Genomic DNA, 27,134 nt, shown 5'->3' with positions numbered 1-27,134 from the left:
GCTGGGATGGGAGCACAAAACGATGTAACTGCTCAAAAAACAGTTCACGTCTTTAAAAAAGAAACGTACAGAACCACAAAGTCTAAACACCCTTTTAGGCATTCACTATTTATGTGCTGCCTCCAGAAATGTAAGGTTTGATTAAAGGGGGATGATAACCTCCAAACACGCATTGTGAGCTTGGTTCATTTAAACAATTACAGGCACACACTTCTCTGCAGTTTTTTTTTTTTTTTTTTTTTAGTTTGTAAACAGCAAAAAGAACCGAACATCTAATTTTTGAAATTCTTCTGGCTTTTCTTTTTGACCTTTGGTATTTGTATGTATTGACGATCTCTAAACCATCGTACAAAAGCACCTTGAAGTGTCAAGCTTTAAAAATGAGTCTTCTTTTCTCTTTCTCCTGTGCAGCTTGGATTATCTTGGCCTTGTCAAAATACATTCTCTAGTTAGAGGTTGGAAATATTTCCCTCCTGGCTCCAAAGTATTGATTTTCTCCAACACTCAGCTCTGTCAGTCAGCTGAAGGGGTGAAAGGTGAAAGTTCACCCAGCACTGCTTGGCTTTACCTTCCTATTAATGTCATGCCCTTTCCACATTTGATCAGTTTATGTGATCACCAATCATACAGGACCGGAACGGCCCCTACTCTCCCTATAAGGACACACTGCAGTCACCAGGAGACGCTAAAGCAATTCCCGGATGGACACTGGGTCTCTGAATAGGGCCGAAGATGTGGCCGGCAGTTCCTTTAATGTTTACCCTTTTTTGAAAGAAAATCACAGTTACATGACGGCTGGCTCGGTGTAGGCCGTTCTACATTCTTACGTGAAAATTAAAGACGCACATTCGCCACTTAATGAGCCCTCAGCGATGACCTATTTTGTTCGTCTTGCTTCTCCTGGAAACCAATGGCACCCATTACCTCAGGGATTCACATTCAGCTCCAAACTGAGTCCTAAATGAAATGAATCTAATGATCTCCATCCGGCACCCCCGCCCCCCGACTCCGGGGCAGCCAACCCACCTCAAGAAGTCTGACAGGATGGAATCCGGTACAACGAAGCCTATTTAGGAGCAAGTTAGGGCGGAGATGGAGCGACACGCGTGCAGTTCCCTTGCCCAAACCACAGAGGGTGCTGTTGAGTTGCTGGCAGGAGTCGGGTCACACTTGGGCTGGTCTTCCCGGTCTTCTGTCCCACTGTCCTTTGTGACAAGTTTGCCTTTCCTGAAGCTAGCTCTCCTCCGGGGAAATGAGTGCACAGACAGAAGGCTTACTTTGGTACCAAAGGGGGCGGGGGGAGAAAGCATATGGATTTCAACTGAGAATGTTTACGAAGAGTGAACAATGTTTTTAATGAGAAAAACAATCTTCAGAACAATTCCGTTTTATTTAACACACGTATGTACACAGGGACATTCAGCACATATAGAATCTATTAAGTGGAAATGTCTTGAGAGGCAGACGTTTTAATTCAGTCGCTGCACACAGCGAGCTCAATCATTACATTTTCATACAGGTGTCACATCATGTCATCTTCTGCTTGTAAATCACCACGGAAGCCACATATGTCTCTACGTTTACAAGGATAGGTCCAAATACGGTGCCGACGAAATCAATAAGACACTAAAAGCATACACTGGGATGACAATACAAAGTTTACCTCAGTGCTGAGAAGTCTAAGCTGTGATCAAGTCTGGGACTGTAGTTGTCAAAATAGCCAAGGGGAGATTTGTGGTAACAAGAAGGCAAATGCTCATTTAGCGGTTAGAGACGTCTAACCCTCAGGTATCATCCGCCCCAGGTGTATGGTAGGGATATCCTACTGGCCAATGACAGCATGTGGGATGGGCTGGCCTGTGGCCACTGCCCCGATATCTGGCCCCCGGGCCCCGCACTTGTTCCAGGCCTCCGTGGTGCGTGCCACGGTGTGTCTGTGGTGGCCTGCCACTGTCTCACACCTTTTTCCTGATGCATCTTGTTTTAAAAAACTCTCTAAGGTATACTTTTGCATCATCATTCCAAAACAACTTTGTAGTCTAGAATAAATTAATCCCTATTTAAGTTCATAAAGTAAACATGTGCTGGGTATCAAGAAGACTCGGGAGCCCACTGGAAAAAACCAAGCGCGTCTTTTGTTAACCGCAAGTTTCTTTACCTATATTGAACACAACGGGCATGTTCACCAAACGAATACATCTACACTGTATAGTCTTTGTTTCTTCCTTGGAAACTACATATATAATCTTTATAAATACAATGTACATGCATGTGGCATAAATTCACTTTTAAAAGAACACTCAAAGTCTTAAAACCAAGAAACAGTACAGGTTCGCCATCAATGCAAATAACATACTTCATATCAACAGGAAAGAGGCGTTCCAGTGATCTTAATTTCTTAACATGTTCTTTAAAAATCTGTTTCAATAAATGACACATGTATTTGTTCCTGGACTGTGATCCTATTTTTTTTGTATATTACATGAACTCTGACAATCTATACTTTTCCAATTAAATGTTCCCGTTATCATTTTGGTTCCTCTGTAAACTTCATATTTGCTCTGAATTTAATAAGTCATTTTGTTTTGATATTTAATAAACCATTGTGCCTAGTCAACCAATCGACTAACCAAACCACCAAATCCCCAACTATGTACAGATCAAGATTTGTTAGGAGGAGCAATTCATACAAAATGTTATTTTATGGATTTTTTTTTTCCACCACCATGAGCAAGAACCAGCATAATTTGACAGAAGGAGAAGAAAGCGACCTAGTTAAAGCTTCCTTTGAAGTATGATGAACACCCTCCTTGCAGTGTTGGCTCAAATAACTTGAGAGCCCTCACGTTTTATATGTACTCCTGAATGCTTGTGCCATAGTTACTAATTTTCTAGGACACTGTGTAAAAAGGGATGCTGTCTTTGTTTTTAATTGATCAGTTCGAAGGCTGAACTGTAACTATTACATAACTGACGTAGGTTGTACATGTGGGGACTACAGGTCTGTGAGGTTTCTGGAGGGATGGGGTAAGGTCTTTTTTAAAAGGACCTGTAGCAACAGACATAGAATCTTCTTATTTAGTATATATGCTATACTTCCAAACTCAGTTCTCTATTATAAAAGACCATTTAAGAGATTATAATGACTGGATAATTACATTAACTAGATCATAAATAGTGATGATTTTTATTTCAAACTACTAAATATACTATTGAGCAGGATATGAGCATTTTAGAAGGCTAGGTGTCTGGGAAACTGTATTCTCTTGTGAGGAGGAACTTTTTTTTTTTTGGTCTATTTTCTCATTAATCTCAAATCTGTTAGGTGTTAATAAAGCAGTAGTGGCTAAACCCTAGGAAATTGTAGTGAGTAGTTTCCTAGCAATCATAGGGCGGGGAACCAACCATGTAAACACCGAATCTTTTTGGTATAAACAATAATGTATTTCAGGAAATCCAAAGGAAAATAACTTCGCTAATTAGGACTGCCACATGACCTCCAAACCCAATGTCAACACCACCAGGTTCAAGCAGCAGTTCGGGGGGACGGCGGTGGGGGGGGGGGGGTGTTAGCTCTATGAAAATGCTGATCCAGGCTGGGAATGCAATCACAGTGTTTACTGAATTTGAGGCTTCTGGTGCACCAAGCAACAGGGGTGCTCCTAGGGACTGGACACCCCCCCCACCCCGGCCGGGGGAACAAAATGACCTAGTGTCACGGACGGGCCCCATCCTGCAGCGCGGCATGTGCAGGCCTCGGCGTCAGACAGGGGACACAAGCGGGAGTGTGCCCCGAGAGCCATGCAGGGGTGACAGGGCCTCGGCTGCACCCCGGGTGACGCGGGCGGGCACTGAGGAACGATCCGCGCGGGGAAGGACAGAGCAACCCGGCAGGTGGCCGCGTCAGACCATGAAGCGGTGCTCCCGCCCATCGTGGGCCATGAGGATGACGTTGCGGTTGGAGGTCCAGATGAGCCGGGCCAGCCGGAGCGCGCCGTGGGAGCCGGGCGAGGCGGGCTGCACGGGCGGCACCTGGTACGTCTTGATGCAGCGCAGCTGCGGCGCCGAGTTGAGCATGCCGATGCTCCCCAGCAGCGAGGTGTTCATCTGCGGGGACAGGGGACGGGGGCACACGTGTCACTGGAAGGATGCTGCTGCGGCCGCGAGCTCTGCCCGGGCTTCCCCTGGGCAGCAGTCCGAGCCTGGCCCGGACGGGGTGCCCGGCGGGGCGGGAGGCCGCTTGGGGCTGTTACATGGACGCAGCACCAATCCGGAGAATCCTACCCTGGGCAGGACCTGCCACAGGGAGGCACCCGTCTTTGGGAAGGGGGCTGAGATGCCAATGCCCCTTCGGCCGGACGGTGTCTGCCCGCGCCGGCTCCCGCGATCCGGGCGCTGTTGGGACACCCCTAGGCCCTTCCCGTCCACCCAGGGAAGCAAAGCCACGCGGGGTCCGCCCCGGGTCGGGGCTCAAACCTCCCCCCTTCCCGCCTCACCTGCTTTTTACAGAATTCAGTCTCGGGAAAGCTCTGGTTCATTCTGAAGGGGAAAGCCAGAGCCAACCGCATCTCAAGCACGGTTATCTGTGGCTGTTTTGCTGCCTCGCTGAACAGAGAGCACCTGAGTGCTTTCCTGGCAGTGTATTTTTATCAGCTGATTTCTGCTTTTTTGGTGGCTTTTCGGGATTTGATTTGAATTTTAAGTTCTCTTAATCCATTCACGGTAGTGAAAAATAATGTGGAAACTATGGCTGGTGAACGACCATGCATTCGGCCCAAGGGCTACACACCAAGTGCAGGGCAGTTATCTCAGTGAACTGTTACCTGAGCAACGGGGTCGGAAGAATCCTGCAGATTCTAAATGTTACTCAACAATGTGTTTCAATAGATACCTTTTGTGCTATTGCAAATCACATGGAAAACATACTGAAAATCAGAAAAGAGGTCTCAGAAATACTATTTTTCTTTGCGCTAATTTTCATTTCCAATTCTCTTCTTCAGTATAGCCCCCATCTAAATGCATATGACTCTAAGGTTTTGCGTAAAGCATGCAGATTATGATTCAATGTATACAAATGGTTGACACCTAAAACCTTGGCAAATCTGAGGACCTGTAAGATGTGTTATTGCTGGTATCATGCTCTGCATTTGGATCAGTGCAAAATATAAGCCATTCTTTTTTCTGGCCCTTCTCAGCAGCACGATGGTGTCAGAGGGCGTAAATCATGGCATCTCTAGCAGGATGCGTGCAGGCTCCACTGACATTTTCACAATTTAAATCATCTTGAGTAATAACCCTTTTAAGATGACTAATGTTACTGATTTTCCTGCATTAATAATAGTGCCGAACACAACACAGAGGTGAAAAAAAATCACTAGTGTACGAGGTCACATTTTAAAACCAAATGTATGGTTATCATTAACTCTTTCTGTTAAAGTTAACATTTAAAACTAGACAGTACTTTACTGTCATCCTCCAAAAACTTCTTTCCCTGCTTCTTTCTCCCCTTTTTCCAAAAAATGCCATAAAAGACAAAAATCAATGTCTTGTTGCTTTCTGAAGGTTCCCAAATAGCTTAAATAGAAATAGTGGTGGTGAGCTAGATTTGATAGTTTGATAGTTTGAACAAAAAGTAACAGTACATAATAATTTAGTTCTCTAACAGAACAGAGCCAAATGATCCAGAAAATTGGTGGTTAAAATTAACTGGCACCAACAGGCATACTGTGCTTAAAACAAAACAAAACAAAACAAAACAAAACAAAAACCTCATTTCTCAGTTGATAAATAACTACAAAGTGTTTTTCATTTTTTATGGATTTTCTATGAAAATATGTATGAAGCCTGAGTTCTGCTGGTGGCTCCAAGTGCTAAGGGTATCCAACATGCTCAGCCACTTCTTTATTTTTAATTCTTTCCTGAAAAATTTAGCCACATAAAAGACATGGGTTGAGGGCCAAAGGGAGACAGGGAGAGAGAGAGTACGTTACTGGAATGCTACAGATGGAAAAACGATACCAAGAAGCCCATCATTCCGTTTGGGTTCTCCATATAAGCTGAGCCAGCTCATGAATGATTGATACAACATTTAATGATCTGATAAATACCCCTGGAAGGGTCGCACAGCCTCTCCGCCTCAGAACAGGGCTAGTGAGGTCCTAGGCGGGACTGCACTGCTACAGTTGCGTACAGCTGAAATGATCAAGACCCTCAGGTGACAATAACGTGATGCTCCTCAGACCATGCTTTCCCCGTGACCTCTTCAGATTAGAGATAATCTGACATAGTAACGGTGAGTATTCTTTTTCCCAAAAAGCTCTGCCAAAGAACACTCACCGAAACTACAAACCATGTTGTTACTCGATATTCATGTTTTCTTGACCAGTGACCGACTTACAAACAATGTGAAAGGGCAGTCTGAGCTTTGAGTACGAGCTACCTGGAGTTTGAGTGTTTGGTAACCTTACATTTTTTTCTTGATAACAAAGATAATAAATACTCATTGTGGAACATTTAAATAATAAAGAGGAATAAAAAGGAAGAGCAAAAGTCCCCTGAAATCTTACTTCCCAAGGACAATCACTAACATTTTGGTGAACTTCTTCCCAGACCTCCAAGTATAGGTCTGTATAAGGAGAAGCGAGTTTAAGGGTTTTTACATAAAACAGGCTCATATTAGAAGGCAGTTTTACAATCTGCCTTTTTCATTCGACAAAATGTTGAGAACCATCTTTTCATGTTAATGGCCACAGATTTACAGTATCCTTTCTAAAGGGCTGAACAGGATTCTATTTCGTGATGGAAAACACAGCCATAAGCGATACCAGTATCCATCTAGTTTACTTTCAGCATTTCTGAGGAAGGATACTCACTAGTTGGACGGTAGTGGGTGAAATTTAGATGAAAGAATCATGGCTGTATTTGATTTCGTTGCTCAACTCCCCTCGTTCAAATACCAATGGCATGATACTCTGATGTGAAATATTCAACTAATAGGAATATGTTGTCAGAGGATCAAAGGGCTTGGAAGATTGCTGGGTGATGTCATTCCATAGCTGAATTTGTAAATAACTAAAAGGCAACTTTGGTTTTTCCCTTCCCTTTAAAAATAATGCTTCACCAAATCAGTTCTGTGAAGATTATTTTCTGAACACACAGAAACACATACAGATGTAATTCATCAAAACAGGAAGTGTTTTAATGCAATTCTCAGTGTAAGTAATGCTGCACACAAGCCTTTTACTAAGTCTCACTTGAGTAATTATCCAACCAATATTTCTCATTAACACTCATTTCTCAGCAAAGATTTTAATAGCTCATAGCTTTTGTAAGGTCCTGTATTAATAAGACTTCATTAAGTTTTCAAAATATATTACAGTACATTTACTGGAATAATATAAAAGTATTATCATACATCATTAGAACAAAACAATATGTATCTAAATAAATCAGCAAAGCCCATTTTGGGAGAGCAGCAGGAGATCCAGCATTGCTTTCTAGACTCTCTTTAATTCAAATCAACTCCCCCCCCAACCTCTGGAAGAGGTTGTATTGTATTTTCTTGATGAAGCTGAAATGCTACTGTGCCTTCCACTTAAATTTCAACACCTAACAGGGTACAATTTAAGAAATGGGCTGTGTTTTACATCCCGACATTGGGTTTGGGGGCAAAAAGACTTGGTGTTGTCTGGGCTGCCCCTGTGCTCTGTGTACTGCACACCCACAAGTGCGGACGGCACGAGGTGCCCTGGGAGTGGAGAGTGTGTGCGCCAAGGAAGCCTGCTGTGGCTCCAGTGTGCACGGACACACGTACAGGTGCACATGTTCAAGTGTGCTTGGCAAAGCCCAGATGCAGCAGCAGGAGCCTGAAGAGGGGAACTGGAAGATGAAAGTATCTCGAAAAGCTACCATCTATCTAGTGAATGATCTTGAGCTCTGAGGTAAGAAAGGATAACCGTAATTCCTCGCTAACCGTAATTCCCTCAATGTGCTGTGCAGGAACTCTGATAAAAATAGAAAAAAAAATTCAAGGAAGGGATGAATATATTGAAAGAGCACCCTGAACACTGAGGTAAGGGGAAAAAGCTTTATCACAGAAAACATCAGGAAACTACGGGAAACAGTTTCATATGTGGCTAAGTTAGGAGGCATTCCTTCATAAAACAAATTTTCTGAGAAAGTCAAATTGGACAAAAACCAAAAAGATTTGTTTTTGTTTATTCCACAGAAGGAAGCATGGACCAAGCCAAGCTCTTGAAGCAGGGACTGTGGTTGTTGACTCGGGATCCTGAAGGCAGAGGCCAGCATCTGGCTCTTCAATGCCCAATGAGTACCAAATGAACGTGGAGCTTTATATAAACACTTCTCTGGGATTCCAAGAGCACAGGAAACAGCAAAAATCTGTATCAGAGTACATTTCGTGCAGAGAGGCCACTGTGTAGAAACACTAGTTGGCGGGAAAACCCTTTAGAGCAGCGCTGTTGCAAGGGTCCGCTTTGTGGACCCCTAACGGGCTGGTGGTGGGACTGTGGGGGTGAGTGCAAACCTCAGGCCCCCGGTGGCCTGCTGTGGAAATGGGGACTGGTGAGACCTCCAAAGAAGAGAGTTTAATATAAGCCAATTAAGATGCTCGGAGATATATTCTGGGAGAAAAGATAATGAGAAAATAAACTGGAAAACTAAATTAGAGGAAGGGCAGGAAAAGTCTGTGACAGATTTGGAAGTTGTCATGCTTTAATAGCATGTTGTTAATTAAGCAATTTATTGTATCTGTTTTACATTTTATTAGCTATTGATTTTTTTTTAAAACCATCATCAAGTTGTGAAGTCTTATTTAAATTTTCATTCTTTTTTTTTTTTATGCTTTCAAGGCAATAAACTGAATCTCATAAAACATATTGCATTCTAGGAAAGTAAAGGTAACAACCTAATTTTAAATTGGCTTTTCATGAGGGAGGGAGTTGATCATGTTTAATATTTTTTTTTATAATTATCAGGAGGAAGAGAATGAAAAAGATGAGATGGAGATTAATCACTGAGGATACAACAAGTTCTATTGTAAAAATTAGGCACTCAAAGATAATATGCATTTTAATTAGAATTAAAACACAGGCATTGTCATGAACTGCCATTCAATGATACTCGGGTTTTTGAAAAGGTTTTGATAGTTTGGGAAGGAAAAGCATTATATGGGGAATTCAGAATGCAAACAGAAGTGAGATAATATAAAAGGGATCTGAGGGTGATACCTGGCTGCCTTTTCCCTGTGCCCTCTGCCGTGCTGGAGGCCTGCAGCCTTCGGCAGTGCCTCCCTGGCCAGGCCCTGAGGCATGCTGTGCCCTTGCTTACCACTGAAAGGCTGCTTCCTTTCCCTACACACCCACTCGGCCCTACCCTTACCATCTGGCCCTTCCTCAGCATTATCCTGTCTCGGTTCAGACGTCACTTCCTCTTGTGAATCAGCCCCACCACCTTATTCTCAGGCTCCCCTTCTGTGTCATGATTGCTTGCTTATTTACACGTGTCTCCCTCAGACTGCAAGTGCGGGGAGAGCGGACCCCACTCTCTCCAGATGGCTAAATATTCTCAGTGCACCCTGCATGCTAGCATGTGGCACACAATCAATCACAATAAATACCTGATATTTGTTGAAAGGAGAGAGGAGGGCAGGAGGAAGGGCTGGTGGGCAGGCATAACAGGAAGTCTTTCCAGCAACAGCAAATCATGCAGCATACTTCAAGACCCTGTAGCATCAACGCTTACCTGCCAGAAAGAAATGTGGCTGTCCGTATTTGAGTAGGTGGCAAGGTATCGTCCATCAGGAGCAAAGGCCACTGCAGTGATTGGTCCCTTGTGTCCATGGATTGTCTAAAATAAAATTCAGTCATTAATGGTCTGCATGCCACAGAACTATTACACACACACATGCTAATGCATTCAGTGCTGAACAAGTTATGCCATGGAGATTAGCAACCCTTATGTTCTTTATTTATAAAATCAGATTAGAAAAAGGGGAAAAGCAACCAAAGTTCTCTCAGTGATATAGCCAAGGGCTTTATTTAATCTTGTTCTGAAGAATCTACCTGTATCTGAGTTGGGAGAACAGCATGAGTCCAAAGGGAAAAGCATAGATTACTGGGCAAACCAATGTGTTAATTCATTTATTTCCATTAGAAGGAAGAACTTTACAATTAATAAGGAAGGTAAGCAAGTGATCACCAAGTCTATGTAGGAGCCTCACACATCTGAAATGAAAAACAAAGCTGTATCATAACATCCCTGTTCTGGAAAGAGTTAAAAACTATAATTTCAGCCCTTAATAATTATACATTTTTCATGTTTTATGCTTCATTTCCAACCAATAACACTGTGTTTAAATTCATATGGCTGCAATTAGTAAACACACATAAGGGTACCTGCTGGAGGCTTGAGCACATATAAATCAAATACTATTAAAAACAAGTTAACGGGGATAATTTTGGACTTTTGCCAAATAGCTATCATTGATTTAACCATGAATTGAAAAAAGGGGAGTTGTATTTTAGACTAGGTCTATGATAAAAGGTCTTTACTAATAAAAAATTATACTCAAGTTTAATAATCATATTAAGTTCTCAAAAATACTGGCACACTAAGCAAATTAGCATAATACTGTATTAATATCCTTTTACTCAACTATTTAAGATCATACCTCTATCACATTAGCCAACATGCAGGGTGCTTATAAGTTATGGGTTGGTCTCCTTCCTTTGTCTGGAAGGAGTGGAGAAATACGTTCTCTTAGACTAGGACACTAGGAAGGTTCATTTCCATCTGCTATTTTTTGATGAACAGTTGTGAACCTTGAGTCTTGGTGGGAACATCAGGCTCATTATGTGACTCAGCCCCATACACACCGTAAATTTCAGGAAGAATATTCTCATGATTCAGAGCTGAGTGATTAAAATGAGGTAGGGATGGAGGAGAGAGGGATGGGTATACAGTTTTCTCAGTGCTCTTTGGATTTTGTTCTTTTCTGTCATTAGACTCTCAGGGCACTGTGAGATACAAAACAACACCTACTTTTCCACACTCAGAGAAAACATGTTATACTGGTAAAAACACGAGGCCTTAGGCTGGCAGAGAACACTGCTCTGAGTCAGGCTGCCTGGCTTGCATTTGGGCTCTACTATTTTGCTGAAGGACCGAGGGCAAATGATGGGAGTTATTTAACCTCAGAGCACCCATGTCTAGAAAGCAGGAATGATGAGGAGGGGGATATTGATAATACCTGCCTCAAAGAGCTTTGTGAAGATTAAATGAGCTACTATATATATATATATGTAGCACTCTGCATGATGGCACATAAGAACCCAATAAGTAATATTAATGCTTGTATTTCTCCTTTCTTAAAGATGGCCATATATATATATATATATATATATATATATATATATATATATATTTATTTGAAAGGTGCTAAGAGAGTAGATCTTAAATGTTCTCAGCAACAAAAAAGAAATGTAATTATGTGACAAGATAGAAGTGATAGCTAATGCTGTGGTGGTAATCATTTTTTAATATATAAGTTTATCAAAGCATCACATGTATACCTTAAACATATATAATATGTCAACTGTATCTCAATAAAACTGGGAAAAAATGATCAAATGTAAACAATCACAGAATTCGATTACTTGAGTATACAATTTAAGGGAAAAAAATGCCCTAATCACATATCCCAGAATCAGTGTCAGCAAGCATACTAGGTAGTCTAAAAACAGATTTCATTAAACCTGTCATTAAACAGATATGGTAACTATCCATGGTGCTAGGCACTAATGTGCTAAATCAAGCAACAGGGTGAGTGTGGAGAATAATTATTCGGCCAACCACACTAAAGGGAAAATATTGTGGATGAGGGTAAAGAGCTTAACCAATTAAAAGGGGGAAAACTGACAATTCCCACTTAGTAGGTCAATTTAATGAGCTTATTGGAAAGTATCTTTAATTGTTTTTTAAAATCAAGATTCAGTTCAGCTAAAAGTCTGAAAGCTTATGGGGCCAATTTAAAGCTGTGTAATGGTTAAGACAGTTGTGCTTTAAAACAGAGGTTGCAAACTGAAGATCCATAAACTGAAACCAGATTGTAGATGTGTTTGGTTTGGCCTGAAAAATGTTTTAAAAAAATGTTTTCTGGGTCCATATTCTAATTCATCAGATATCACGTAAAATTAAGATTTCTTGCATCTCCTGAAAGACTGGAAGCTCTGGGCAATCCTGGACCTTTGTTTGTACGTGGCCACAACAGCCAGGGATGAGCAGAGGCGGCCCCTTTGGGCTGGACACTTGCCCTCCAATTTCCCACACACGAGAGGGCCTGCGCAACTAACACCCACTGCCTGGCTCCCTTATTTCCTGCTGGTCTCTCCTGGCATTTAATGCAATCCTTCCATTAATAATACTTGATTCAAAATATTTTCTTCTGCAGGAAATAAAAAGTGTTAGTGAGGATGTGGAGAAAAAGGAACCCTCACTACAGTGTTGGTAGGAATACAAATTGGTGTAGCCATTGTGGAAAACAGAATGGTGGCTCCTCAAAAAATTAAAAACAGAAATACCATATGATCCAGTAATTATACTACTGAGCATTTACCCAAAGAAAATGAAAATACTAATTTGAAAAGATATATGCACCCTTATGTTTACTGTAGCATTATTTACAATAGCCAAGATATGGAAGCAACCTAAGTCCTTCAGTAAATGAATGGATAAGATGTGGTGTACATGCACGTGCGCGCGTGCAAATGCACAAATATTACACAGCCATAAAAAAAAAGATGAGAACATGTCACCTGTGACAAGATGGAAAGACCTAGAGGGCATATGCTAAATGAATTAAGTTAGACTGAAAAAGACAAATACCATATGATTTCACTTATATGCGGAATCTAAAAAATCATATGAACAATGAAAAAGCAGAATCAGACCTATAAACACGGAGAACAAACTGATGCCAGAAGACAGAGGGGCAGGGAGGCCTGAAGGGAGGAGGGAATGGGCAAAATGGGTAAAAGGGAATGGGACATCTAAGCTTCCAGTTACTGAATATGTCATGGGAATAAAAGGCAGAGCATAAGAAGTACAGTCAATGATATTAAAACAGTGTTATATGGTGATAGGTACTCACTTGTGGGAAGTACAGTATATGCATATATTTGTGAAATCACTGTGGTACACCCAAAACTAATGTAACATTGTATGTCAACTGTACTCAGAAAATCCAAAAAAAAAAAAAAAAAAAAACCCAAAATAGTTTCTTCCATGCTCTGGGGTCCTGGTGTGCATCTAAAAGTGTGAGTAGACTAAAAGCTCCCCTAAGAAAAGTTGGCCCTTCTTGCAAGCCCCCCGAAGCCCAACTCTGTGTAGAAGTGGATGATTCTGGTGTTTGGGCTCCTTAAATCTCAAAACAGAATGCTAAACCTGCCCTCTTTCACATTAGTATCCCTCCTTAATCAGCAGCCAGGATGTGCTTCCGACAATAAGAATGCAACAGTGAGTTGGCCGTAAACCAGCAGGTCCAGAAAAGTCTTCAAGAAATATTTTCATATTATGCCTTCATCTTTTACAGAGGGTGGGTATTTAAAACATCCACTTGACGATTACTTCTGGGTCGGCTGAGGACATCATCATTATGCTATCCAGTGCCTCTAACAGTAGACCCTTTGAATTAGATGTCATCTTGGACTTTTCTGCCAATACTATGTTTACCTTTCCAGATAAATGTCGTTGCTTTATCATGTAACAATAATTTCATAATCTTAACACGTGCTTGCTTTACTGCCAGGAGACCCAGAACTAAATGCATGCTCCTTCTAGGTGTGCAGTGGTCAGTACTTTCTCACTTCACAATCATTGTCCTGCTTCCACTTGTTGTTGTGACATCCCATTAGATACTGAACTTCATTTGTGAGTTTCTTTCAAGTCTGTTTTGGGCAAAGGGGGACTACTCTTAAATTCAGAACACACATGTGCACGTGCACACACGCTTAGATACTGCTAGGCACCCCACAGGGCGCCTTAAAGCGGCCTAGAGAAAACCCTGGAACACTGACTGCAGTGTCCGCTCAGAGACCTGTTGTCTTGTAAGAAAGCAAGTACCACTCATGGTAGCTCAGGGAAGCTCACTGTTTTCAATGGTTTGCTACATCTGGTGAGTTCATTACAATCTCAGCCTAAGAGGTGCTTCAGAACACAGTGTAATGGAAATGTGGCCATTGTCTTTTGTTCAGAATCTCTGAACTTCTCAGATCTGTGCAGGCACCACCTGAACAGACTTTAACCTCGCTTCGGCATTAGAGATGCAGCTGTGCACAGATCACAGCGAACCTGTAAAGCGCTCTGGATGGGCGAACCCCATGGCTGGCATCTGAAATGCTGAACTGTAAAGAACAGTTCCCAGGACAACAGGTTTCAAAACAAAAGAAGGTGTGGTCTGATATTTATATGCAAATGAGCATCATGTCTTGTTATAGTTGTCGTCAAAGTAATTGCTGTCTTGGAAAGACAGAAATGGAATATAAAGAAATTATTCTAATTCAAGAAGTGCTATGAACATCAAAAAGAATCAAGCAATTACCCTTCGCAGAAGATAGAGTGTTGAACTGCTAAACATCCCTTCCCGTTTTTCTTACCAAAGAAAAGGAACTGAAAGGCAGGATTAATAATGAGCAATACTTGCACTTGCCAAGCAGTTTTAACAGGCACTTTCCATGTGCTTGGCAAAGAAATAAAATTAACCTTCCTGTACAGAGAAGGAATTTCTGTACACGGATTTTCAACAATAATATGGTCGGTGCTGTTGGAAGCTAGGACTGTCGAGGATATCGTCTTTAAAACGACTCTACGTGGCCTCTCCCTTGATACTCGCCTTCCAAATGACAAGTCTGAGAACTGAAACCAAATTGTTGGACTCTATTACACCTACTTTATAAGACTGAATGAGATCAAAGAGAACATTTTATATTTACTTGTAGGTCTCACTACTTCTTGAAAGGGGAGGAAAAAAAACCCAACCAAACAAAATACTTTACCACTTCTGACAGAAATTATGAAGAAAAGGTTTCCTCAAGTAGGTAAGGTTTTACCATCATGCACACCATCCCAAGGGGAAGGTTTATAAACCATGGGCCTTGTATTTTATAGGACACGTGCTAAAATGACCTGGGAAATAAAAAGAGCTTGGACTGCACTGCCCTGGCCTCACCCGAGGTGTACAGGGGCTGAGAGAAGAAGGCCATGTCGACCGTAGGCCTTCTCAGGAAGCAGCATGGCTAGCTTAGGATTCAGACAGGCAGCTGTGATTTGGGGGTGCTTGAAAGATCTGCTGAGCTGCAGATATGTCCCCACTTGGCTGCACATGGTCTCTGACATTTCTAGAAATACAATGAAGCTATTGGCTGAGCTCTGTTCTCTAGAATGTGTTCTGATGGAGACCACAAAGGGGATAAACATGCTTTCATGAAGCACAAGCATGGCCGGTGTCCTCAGTTCAAGGAAAGCCTGAATGAAGGGCGCCTACAGAGACAGCACACAGGTTGGAGGTGGGCCAGATAATCCGGGAAGCGAGTGCCTAGGAAGTAGGATGAGCCCCGAGGAGAAAAGGAGAGTAATACCAAATGCCTACCAAGACCGACACTTTCCTCGTGCTGGTTCCTCTCAAGGATAACAGGCAACGCCATGGGAGGTTCAGGACATGCTCACCTCTGCCCCTCGGGCACCAGCCATACATTCGACATCTCTCACAGACCGTGCCAAAGTCAGAGAAAGGCCGATGAGGACAGGGAGCCAGGCTGACGGGCATGCCTTCCTGACATCCAGTAGCGAGCGAGGCCACTGATTTCATGGCTGGCTGGCAGGGAGGCAACGGCTCAGGGCAGAGACGACAAAGACATCGCTCTGACAGCTCTGTTTGTCAGGCGATGCAGAGACTCATCAAAAAAGAGCCGTTTCCAAAGAGTTGAAAAGTTAAGAATTAATTACATTCCAGGAAAAAAAACGCCTCCTTTCTTTTCTTTGAAGCAACCGATTTGTGAAACTTTTATTATATATTCAAGGTTCAACTGCTCAAAAAACAATAATTTAGGCAGATAATGGCATTTAAGAAAAAGTTTCACTTATGGGCGATTAGAAGACCCAAGTAAAATTTAATTACTGCTACGAACTAAGTCTTTTCCAGCCTTTTAGCACGTGGGCCCTTACGGCCATATGATGTTGCTGAGAATGCTGAAAGGTCACCTATTCTCTTCTGTAGGTGAACAGGGCTCCTTAAAGCAGGCCAGACGGATGAAAATCTATTCTGTTTTCAAATATCTCTAGAGAAGATTCTAAAACCTCTCCTGAGAACCCTTTTCTGTGTTTAACAGTGTATGTTGTCGGGAAGTTTTTCCTTGTATCAAATCTAAATCCAAAATGCTACGGTGTAAGTCTGCTTCCTCTTGCTCTAGCCTCAGCAGAGATGGGGAGCACCCAGTCACCTATCAGCACCATAACCTTTTATAGACTGGAGGACTGTTAGCGCAACTTGCGCCCCCCCCACCCCACACTTTTTTTAACTTATTTTGTATTTTCAGGATTAAAAAAAAATCTCAGTGACTAGAATATTTCAAGTCTTATTTTCCAACTTTTTAATCACATCTGTGGCTTTTCCTTAAACTCTCTCCAAGCTTTCCCCGATCATGCCATCTTAGAGTTGGATGGTACCCGAAAGCCACCTTATTTAACCACATCTGAAAATGTGGAAGTTCAAACTGACTGAGCTGGCACTAGCAACTGGGTGTCTTCATAGTTTCTCAGGACACCATGCAGGTAGACCCACACTGGGCTTATTTTACCAGAACACTGCAACTGTGGCTGGTGAAAGCTTTGGTGAAGTTGCTGGCGTGCAGATGGCTGCCATGCAGAGTACCCCCAGTCATCCCTAGAAAAGCGGGGTGGGGACACCTGCATCCAGTGGGTGGCCCTGGCTGGGCCACATGCCTTGAGGGGGTTCCTCTGACAAGACCACAGATTGCCAGTCCCTGTTTTCAATCCTTTTCCTCTCCCCTTTCCAAAAGTCATTTGTCCTAATTTTTGCATTCTGGCTCTTTATTTTCTTTCTTTCTTTTTCTGGCTCTTTATTTTCATTTAAAAATGTACTCCCACTCAATTATCGTCCAATGAGCCTATGCTATTATTTGCTCTCTACAAATGTCTTGACACTTAAAACTATCTCTTTGGTGCTTAGAGAACACAGCTTCTAGCTTATGACTGCGATCACTGATAAAAATGACTTCTACAACTTGATACCTTAATTTAAAACAAAAAAAAGTTGGATTTATCAAAGGCCAACTGCAAAGCAGCTTTTGTCATCCTTCAAACAGATTCTAAAATTGTGCACCAAAAGGTACATACGTGTGCACTGCTGTGCTAGGCACTGCAGGGGATCCAAAAAGCATAAGGAGAAACGTTCACAGCACATGTCCCATACTTTTATATAAACTTCTTTGTCCTTACAGATTAACCCTATAAGAATACTACATTATCTTCCACCTTAAGAATGAAGAAACTGAGGTACAGAGAAGTGGAGTAACTGATTTTGCTTAGAATCCATGCAGTCTGGCTCAGCAGTCTGTTGCCTCACAGAATACCAGGTAAAAGATAACTATAAGCTGCCATGCTTCAATATCTATACACCTGATTTTCATATAACTGGTATTAGGTACATTATACACCAATATTTCTTTTTTTTTTTTTAAGACTATTTAGTTTGGGGGGGGGAGGGAAGGAGGGAAAGAGAGAGAGAGAGAGAGAACGCACAAACGAGGGCAAGGGGCAGAGGGAAAAGGGCAGAGGGAGAAGCAGGCTCCCCGCTGAGCAGGGACCCCCCCCCCCCCCCGATGTGGGGCTTGATTCCAGGACCCTGGGATCATGACCTGAGCCACCCAGGCGCCTGTATACACCAATATTTTGACATGACTTTCCTGGGCCCGGCAACACAGATTTGGGGGGCTGTGTGGTGGTAACAGCAGGCTGCCTGAGAGCAGGGGCCACAGTGGAGCTAGGCCTTGCCTGGAAAGTGCCCACTGTCCCCAACACCAGGGGACAGGTGGCTTCCATATCCAGGGGTCCGGAGGAACATCCCTGGACTGCTGCAATCTCCCCTGCCCTCCGAGGACTGTGGACTGACAGCACTGCCTGGCAGCAAAAGGCCAGGTCTCCCAAGGGACATCATTGACCTGGGTGGTCCTACACAAGTGGGAAAAAGCATGTTCCTTGGCCCCTACACCAGTGGTAGGTGAAGATAAACTCGTTCCTTGACCCAGTTCCCAGCAGTTTAAACATCTGAAGCAGAGGCTGAAAGACTAGAAGCTGCCATCTTTCTTCACTGGCTGGGAAGGAAGAGGATGGCCTGGGCTGGCTCCCCCGGGACACGCAGGCCACAGAATTTGATGGTTTCATCTCTCTCATCAGCAGCCTCCCTCACTGGCCCTGGGTCCCATTCGCTCGACTGTGCCCCAAGGAATCATTATAAAATTAGGGGCCTCTTTCTCACTTGGGACACAAACCACAGAAACTGAAAGTACTGATCAGTAGGAAAGTAGGTGGTAAATATATCCCTTAAACTCTCTAGTATAAGAGAGAGACCAGTGTTTCTTATTGGCCGTACTATCTCCTACAGTGTAAGCACATAAGCTTAGATGCTGCCCTTTGGCAATTTTATAATGATTTTGAACAGAGATTTGAGGGTTGAAAATGGGTTGTTTATCTCTATAATTTCTTTTCTTGATGGAGGGCTGAGGCAATACTTGTTATTCACATTATGCCAACTCTATGATACAGACTCAACCCGTAGTGGCGGCTTCCCAGCCAAAGGGTATTGAAGCTATTCGATGAATTGAGTTTTCTATCACTATCTAATTGAAAAGAATATACATTCAGGGCGAAAGACAAGTAGATTTGGTATCATTTTAACATCTAAATGGAAAACAGATTTAAGGATAAATGTAATAAAGCGAGCTACCTTAAGTTTGATTATAAGATATAGTGTCTTTATTCTGAAACAGAGCTGCAGCATATACTGTCCATCTTCACGGACTCAAAGCTCCTTAACAGCCATTTGGGGATAAGCTAACTGACATAGATGAATTAAAGGAGCTTTTCAGTATCTACATATTGGTAATCCTTATGACACAAGCAATAGTTTCTGAAATTTCTTTTGTGGAGGATTATACACCAACAAGCACATGCATGCATGTGCGTGTGCACACACACACACACACACACACACACACACACACACACAAACAACACCTTATCCAAGAACAGTAAGAATCAAGATAAATGCTCAAGATGGTTTTACTATTGTAATCTAGGCATTAGTAATAATTTCAGATTTTTATGATATGGAAGCTTCGATTTTCACCAATATCAATTGTAAATGACCAAATTTGGGGATCCCTGGGTGGCTCAACAATTTAAGCGCCTGCCTTCAGCCCAGGGCATGATCCTGGAGTCCCGGGATTGAGTTTGCACATCGGGCTCCCTGCATGGAGCCTGCTTCTCCCTCTGCCTAGGTCTCTCTCTCTCTCTGTGTCATGAATAAATAACTAAAATCTTTAAAAATAAATAAATAAATGACCAAATTTGACTTCTATTTTTTAAGATTTTTTATTTATGAGACAGCGAGAGAGAGAGAGAGAGAGAGAGAGAGAGAGAGAGAGAGAGAATGTGTGAGCATAAGCAGGGATGAGGGGCAGAGGGAGACAGAGGGAGAAGCAGGCCCCCCTGGAGCAGGGAGCCTGATGTGAGGCTCCATCCCAGGACCCCAGGATCATGACCTGAGCTGAAGGCAGACGCTTAACCAACTAAGCCATGCAGGCACCCCCAAAATTCACTTTAAAAAGGAATAAGCAAATAGAGAATAAACATTTAAGCTTTAGTTGCTTTCCAATCTTAAAATGTTATGGTCATCAAAACAACAGCCTTAGTTAAATATATGTACTGGTTTTAGGGGTTTCACCCCCCCTTCTATTCAACTGAGGAACTTTTTCAGACTCAAAGAATAAATTTTCCATAATTCTCACTTGTTAATATTTAGGCGCTTCTTCCATCTCACACATGTTCATATGCACGCATGCACACACCCACCCCTCTTCTGCTTTAGTAGACCAAATATTTTCAGGATGAAGTAACTATAAAATATCCAATTAAGCTATACATAACTGATATGTTCTTTCTCTGCATGCTGAAATGATCAATTTTATATAGTCATACTTTGTATGAAATTTGCCAAAAACCCCAGACATCACAAACTTCCAATTATTTTAAAACATAATTATCACTAATTTTGGCTGATGAAATGACAGTAGTGCATCAGTATTGTGAGACTCTCAAGCTCAGTAATGATATATCACACTAAAAAGTCTAAAGATGTAACTCAAACCATAACATTTTTCATCAACATTTAAAAATAATTAGTCATATTTAAAGATGATTCATGGATACTGAAATATGGAATGCTGATGTGATTTAGATTAATGTGGTTCAGTTTTAAATAAAAAGAGTGAATAAATTGTCAAATATTCACATTATTGGTATGAAATAATTATAAAATGATTAAAGTATATGACTCACATATGCTTCAAAAGTTACAGAAAATGTTTTCTTCAGATTTGGACAGACCCAGAGCTAAATGTTTTTTAAATCAGTATTTCTAATATAAACCTATTCAAACACAAGCTAGAAATCTTCAAATGAACAAAGTTTTGTTTTTATATTCCCAGACTGAAAACTGTGTTGTTAAATATTCAAAGGATTCTTAAGAATTGAACATAAAATGGTTAGATGATTTTTCAAAGAAGCTAGGAGAAAGTATCTTTTTTTAAATAAATATTAATTTTTTAAAAGATTTTATTTATTTATCCATGAGAGACACAGAGAGAGGCAGAGACACAGGCAGAAGGAGAAGCAGAGAGATCCCCGGGTGGCACAGCGGTTTAGCGCCTGCCTTTGGCCCAGGGCGCGATCCTGGAGACCCGGGATCGAATCCCACGTCGGGCTCCCGGTGCATGGAGCCTGCTTCTCCCTCTGCCTGTGTCTCTGCCTCTCTCTCTCTCCCTCTCTCTGTGACTATCATAAATAAATAAATAGAAAGAAAAGAAAGAAAGAAAGAAAGAAAGAAAGAAAGAAAGAAAGAAAGAAAGAAAGAAAGAAAGAAAAAGAAAGAAAAAAAGAAAGAAAGAAAGAAAGAAAGAAAGAAAGAAAGAAAGAAAGAAAGAAAGAAAGAAAAAAAAAGAAGGAGAAGCAGACTCTCTGAGGGGAGCCCGATGTGGGACTCGATTCTGGGACCCTGAGATCATGACCTGAGCCAAAGGCATATGCTCAACCACGGAGCCACCCAGGTGCCCCGAGGAGAACGTATCGTTAAAGGTAATACTGGGCCACAAAAGGAAAACCCAGTTTCTTTCGCTTGGAGCTCCCTAGAACAGGCAACTGTGCTGTTCATCTCTATCTCCTCTCAAATCCCTGTTGGCCCTCACACAGCAGGCCTGAAGCAGACACGTGCTCACCGTTAACTGGCAAACTCAGCACTTTTCGTGGGTTCTGATCTGGGACAAGGTAAACAGAAGATGGCTTTTGGCCTGAGTAGCAGGACATGGCCTTCACACATGTGCTCTCTTACCTCTCTTGCCAGGTATATACTGCCTGGTGATGCAAAACTCTCTTACATAGATTGTACTAAAGCTATGGAATTTATATTATTCAAAAACACATTTCGTATAGATTGACATTCTTACCATTCCAAAAAAAGAAATCACCCAAAAAGTGTTCTAGGGGGGTACCTGGTTGGCTCAGTCGATTGAATGTCTGACTCTTGATTTGGGCTCAGGTCATGATCTCGGGGGTCCCATGTCAGGTTCCACGCTTACCATGAGGTCCGCTTGAAATTCTCTCTCCCCATCTGTTCTATCCTCACAATTGAATAACATGAATATACTTAAAAATGTTTACTAGGAGTTTATGACATCCTAGGGCTGTGTCAGAGTATAAAGATGAGGAACAACACCTGCCAGTGAATCTGGGAGAGGAGAGAGACTGACAATAAGCAGCTATTGTATAGTGTAATTAATGCATAACAGACATGTGCGTGGGGTGTCAGGGAGAGAGAGAGGGAAGCAGGCCCCCCCGGGGCAGGGAGCCTGATGTGAGGCTCCCATCCCAGGACCCCCGGATCATGACACCCCAGTAGGGTGTCAGGCACTACTTGCTGTTCAGGGTAGGATTTGTCAGAACAAGGTACAGAGTTAAGGTGGTGCTTGAGTTGAGCTCTAGAGGAGGAACAGAAATTGGCCAGAAACAGAAGGCCATCCTATGTGGAGAGATGAGTCTAGCAAACACAAAAGAGAGGTCCAGGAGAGCAGCGGGCGTTCCTGTGTCTCTCTGCCAACACAAGTGCAGGGGTCAGGGACACTAGGGAGAGACAGGGTTTGCAGATAAGGCAAAAAGGCAGCTATGGCCAGGCTATGTACCACCTTTTTGTTGTGCCAAGAAGCCTGGACTTAAGTTCACAGTCAACAGGGAATTTCCTGAAGTTTTTAAAAAGAATGGTCAGATCAAATCTGTTCTAAGACAATGCTGGCAGAGGGAAAAAGGGAAAGGAACTAGGAGAGAAAACGACAAGGTAACAGTAGATGTAGTGGGTCAGTTAGGAATCGAATGAGGAACTGGATGCGGACACACACTGGGTACACAGGGATACCAGGACCTGGACGGAAGGGCATAAGAGAAAGAACATGTTTCTAGGTTGGGAGGACAAGAGAGAGCAGGTGGGAAATTGTAATGAGCTAGGTTTGGGATAGGCAGACAGTAACTTGAGCAAGTAGTTGGAAATATGTCAGCAAGTTAGAAAGATGAATGTGGAACTCAGGAACAGGTTTAGGGAAGGAGAGACAGACTTGGGACTTACTAGCACAGAGGGAGATGCTGTGGCACTGACCTGGCACTTGCCACTGGGCCTGGTGCCCAGCAGCCTCTCCGTGAGTATCTGTGAAATCACATATAAGTGACTAAGGGAACCCATGAGGAGCAGATGACGAAAAGACGAAGATGAAAAGGACAAAGATGAAAAGGCCCTTCCCTACCAGTGGAAGGGCCGGGCAGAGAAGAAAGAGCTAAATGAAACTGTTTTGGACTATGATAACATTTTATCTTTTAAATAACAATCCTTTATCAAGTAGTAATTATCCAAGTTGGAGATCAGGAAATAAATTAATAAACGGTCAAATTTCTAGAATCAAACATAGGTATGTGAATTAGAATTAAATTTGTAATTAACTACCAATACTAGTTAGTTGCCCAGATAGTCTAATTTCTCTAATTTTAACTTTGCTTATTAATTTTATCAGTTCTCCACAGCTTTCAATATTTTAGAAGGATCATTAAATGAAAGATGTCTCCAAATATAATTACAAAGAGACAAAAAAGATACATTATTAAAAAGTTAGTAAAGACACAGGAACTTATCTTAAAAATGGAACTTGTACATATTTGTGTGTATGTACCCATGTTTATGCACACATGTACTTTGGCTGCTCCCTTTGATTTACAGATCTTTTTCAAAAGGAGAAATAGCTTAACCAAATTAGTGATTTTATAAAGACTAGTATTAATGATCACAATCACTAAGTTTGTTCTGATAGAAATTTCAATGATTCACTAGATTCATAAATCAATCTATGCAAGGTATCAATGCAAGACATACTGTATACTTTATTACTAAGTATAGTCATACAATGCATACTAAACAAGCTTTCCCTACCTATAGTTTGGCTAAGAGCAGGAGACTTAAATGCAAAGGAAAATGAATTAAATATCTCACTGCCGAGATTAAATTCTATGGGAATACCTATTTGATGTTCTTAGAGTAGATGATATGTTGGCTTAAACCTCTGCATCTTTTAATGCAGTCATACTGCCTAATGATAAGCAAAACTAAAAGTCCAATTCACTACAGAATTCAATATTGGGACCATTGAACTCTTTAGCACTTAATAAGCAATTAATATTTGTCAATGAAAAATGTTTTAGTAACACAGGTGAAAATCCGTTAACACTGGCCCATTTGTTGCACTCCAGCACTGACAAGCTATCCAACAATCCTTAAGGGAAACTAACTGCTTTGATGTTTTAATTTACGTTCTTCCCAAGCAAACATGAATCCTTCTTGGAAAATATTTTTGTTTCTAACTCAGAATGCACATTGCTAGCATAATGTCTATAACTGCTATCATGTATGTAACATGCAGCGTGCCTTAAAATAACATTCTATGCCCTACTACAGGTACAGTTTTTATAAAAACATACTTAATACTATACATACTAATTTTATTCATTTTTAAGCAAAAGCCTTCTATTTAATATTTCCCTTTAGGAGTATGTATGTGTATTTAAAAAGACAGTTTGGACACATTTCTGAAGGCTTAAGAGATTTTGTTTTTAAAAGATTTTATTTATTAATTCATGAGAGACACAGAGAAAGAGAGACAGAGACACAGAGAGAACTTGATCCCAGAACCCTGGGATCACGACCTGAGCCAAAGGCATATGCTCAACTGAGCCACCCAGGTAGGTATCCCAGGCTTAATAGATTTTATAAGTGAACTTCATATTAGCAAAAATGATTTTTAACAGAAGCATGATTTTTATTTTGGAGGGTATTTTTTAAAGTTTATTTATTTTTAAATTATTTTTTAGTAACTTCTACATCCAAGATGGGGCTTAAACTCACAATCCAGCAATCAAGAGTCACATGCTCTTCTGAGCCAGCCAGGCACCCCTTTGTTTAATGTTACTATTATTTTAATATAGAGAACAACTCCAAAAAGGAAACTGAAAATTACCTAAAATCCCACAACTTTTTTTGAAGTACCTATAATAAAATTGGGATACCCAACTATTCTTACTCATCAAATCCCAAGCCTTATAGGAACCACCATAAATCTTTTGCCATTTACCTTTCTGGACTTTCTATGGATTTGTCTTTGAAATCATTACAGTTGATCAGTTTTTCCTAGTGTCAACAATCTGGTATGCCTCTGCATTATTTTCTTTTTTCATAAATATATTTTATTTGCTCAGAGAGGAGATTCATCATTATCAGATCATTTTATTTTATTTTATTTTTTATCAGATTATTTTAAATGTTAAAATAAAAATTGTGCATTCCATAGTAAGTGCATATACCCCCCAAATTTGCTTCTACTTAAGAAAAAAGAACCATTACTTAACAAAGAAAGATTTTTGCCACATATTTAGTTGCTGGTACAAACTGGAAATGATAGAGACTCACTAACCATTTCTGTAAAACAAAAGGCAGGTGTGCTCTTTTAAAGGGGAAGGTTCTTTCAAAAAGAATAATACAGCTGAAGAAATTTATCTTTTTAATAATACGATAAAAGCTTCATTGTAAACATTCTAACAGTCTATTGAGATTAATAGTTGGATACAGCATTGCACGTTAGGATGGTCTTGCCAAGGCACTGTGAACTACTTGCACTTATAGGCTTTAAATCTATAATTATCCAGGTGTCATTAGTTTATAAGTGCTTTAACAAGGGACCTTAACTAAAAAGCAAACAATTGGTAAACCTAAGAGTACTCCTTAAAACCCCTGCAAATCTTCACACTCAAGGTTTGAGTACAATTTAATATAGAACAGAAAATACCATTTCTGGATCTTTGGAAAGTTTAAAATTTAATGAGAGCTCTGATTCATACTTCCTGTTATACCTATGACAAAGCCAGAGTCCAAAGTCAGAGCTCACAGAAAGGCAAGTGATGCATGTGAAGTTCAAACAAGATCAATGCTATAAGAACTTTTTTGTTTTTTAAATTCTTTTTTTTAAAGGATTTATTTATTTATTCATGAGAGACACAGAGAGGGAGAGAGGAGAGACACAGGCAAAGGGAGGAGAAGCAGGGTCCCTGCCGGGAGCCTGCTGAGGGACTCTATCCCAGACCCTGGGATCAGGACCTAAGCCAAAGGCAGATGCTCAACCACTGAGCCACCCAGGCATCCGTTTTTCAAATTCTTAATCATTTTTATTACATATAAAAAATATGAAACCATTCTATTTGTGGTTCTGTGTATTCACAACACAAGCACCCAGTAGTGTCACGGGCACACACCAGTGACACTTTCCCAGTGGGATGATGAGGTGCTTCCACAGAGGCAGTCGTCAAATAAGAGGTCTGTCTGGAGTTCAGTTGCTTGGACCTCTGAACACATCTATTCAGTGAAACAATCCCACAAATAGTAGTTAGATTTCCAGGCCAGCTCTCAAAAGCCTCTAGAACTCTTAATGTTTCAGAATTTATAGTGCCAGTTCAATCTCCCAAGCACTATTTATAACAGTTTCTATGGGGAAAAGCATTTTGAGGTCCAAGTCAGGCCCTAGGAACCTAATTATCTGCTGTAGATGCCAGAAACTTCTCTGAGCCCTAGCATCTTTAGGTGTATGGGGGGCATATACATGTGTTACCAGATCAGTGGGAGTGTGTGTGGGATGTCGGAGGGAAGCATGCGATTACTGGTCTTGGACCCTTACACTATGGATTCACTAAAGTTCTAAGCTAAAGCAGGGGAAGACATTAATTTTCCTGCCTTTACATGTACACCTTCGGGTAGAAATTAAATTGTGGGAATACTGTAGGAATGCACAGCGATCTTTTGGGTAACAGTCACCAGTGGCCACATACGGCACTGCATGTGTGTGCACTGCAGTCAAGTGGGGAACCGCAAGACCTAAAGTGTGTCCCGCGTAGAGGCTGTATTATGATCAAAGGCCCAGAGAAAGAGAAAGTACCCCCTGGGCAGAAAAACTAACTTTCAAAATGACTGGATTTATGGTGAAGGGATGAAGTGGAGAAAAGTAAAGGTGGATGGAGAACTAGATGCAGGTAGATCACAAAAGCCTTGTGATTTTTCAGGGCATATATACTAACTGGAAACACATTTTGTGACGAGGACTTTAGGACCCAATAATATTTTAAAAAATATTTACTGAAAGACATTGTGCAACCCAAACCATCGCATTTCCCATATAATTTAACTTTTA

General features: G+C 41.4%; 1 protein-coding gene across 10 annotated transcripts in view; it reads right to left on the bottom strand.

Annotated features, from left to right (window-relative positions):
* Positions 1 to 1,371: 1,371 nt before the first annotated feature.
* Positions 1,372 to 27,134, bottom strand: part of WDR7 (WD repeat domain 7) — a 350,640-nt gene continuing 324,877 nt past the window's right edge. For all 10 annotated transcript variants that reach the window (XM_025997662.2, XM_072757950.1, XM_025997661.2 and 7 more), the window contains 2 exons: positions 9,763 to 9,867; positions 1,372 to 4,107 (listed from right to left, as the gene is read on the bottom strand). In XM_025997662.2, coding sequence (XP_025853447.2) covers positions 3,904 to 4,107; positions 9,763 to 9,867 — 309 coding nt within the window. In that variant the 3' untranslated portion in view covers positions 1,372 to 3,903. The remainder of the gene's footprint in view (positions 4,108 to 9,762; positions 9,868 to 27,134) is intronic.

The sequence above is a fragment of the Vulpes vulpes genome, chromosome 5, assembly GCF_048418805.1.
Source record: "Vulpes vulpes isolate BD-2025 chromosome 5, VulVul3, whole genome shotgun sequence".
Classification (NCBI taxonomy): domain Eukaryota; kingdom Metazoa; phylum Chordata; class Mammalia; order Carnivora; family Canidae; genus Vulpes; species Vulpes vulpes.
The sequence above is the reverse complement of the archived record's forward strand: the minus strand, read 5'-3'. Positions and strand labels throughout refer to the sequence as shown.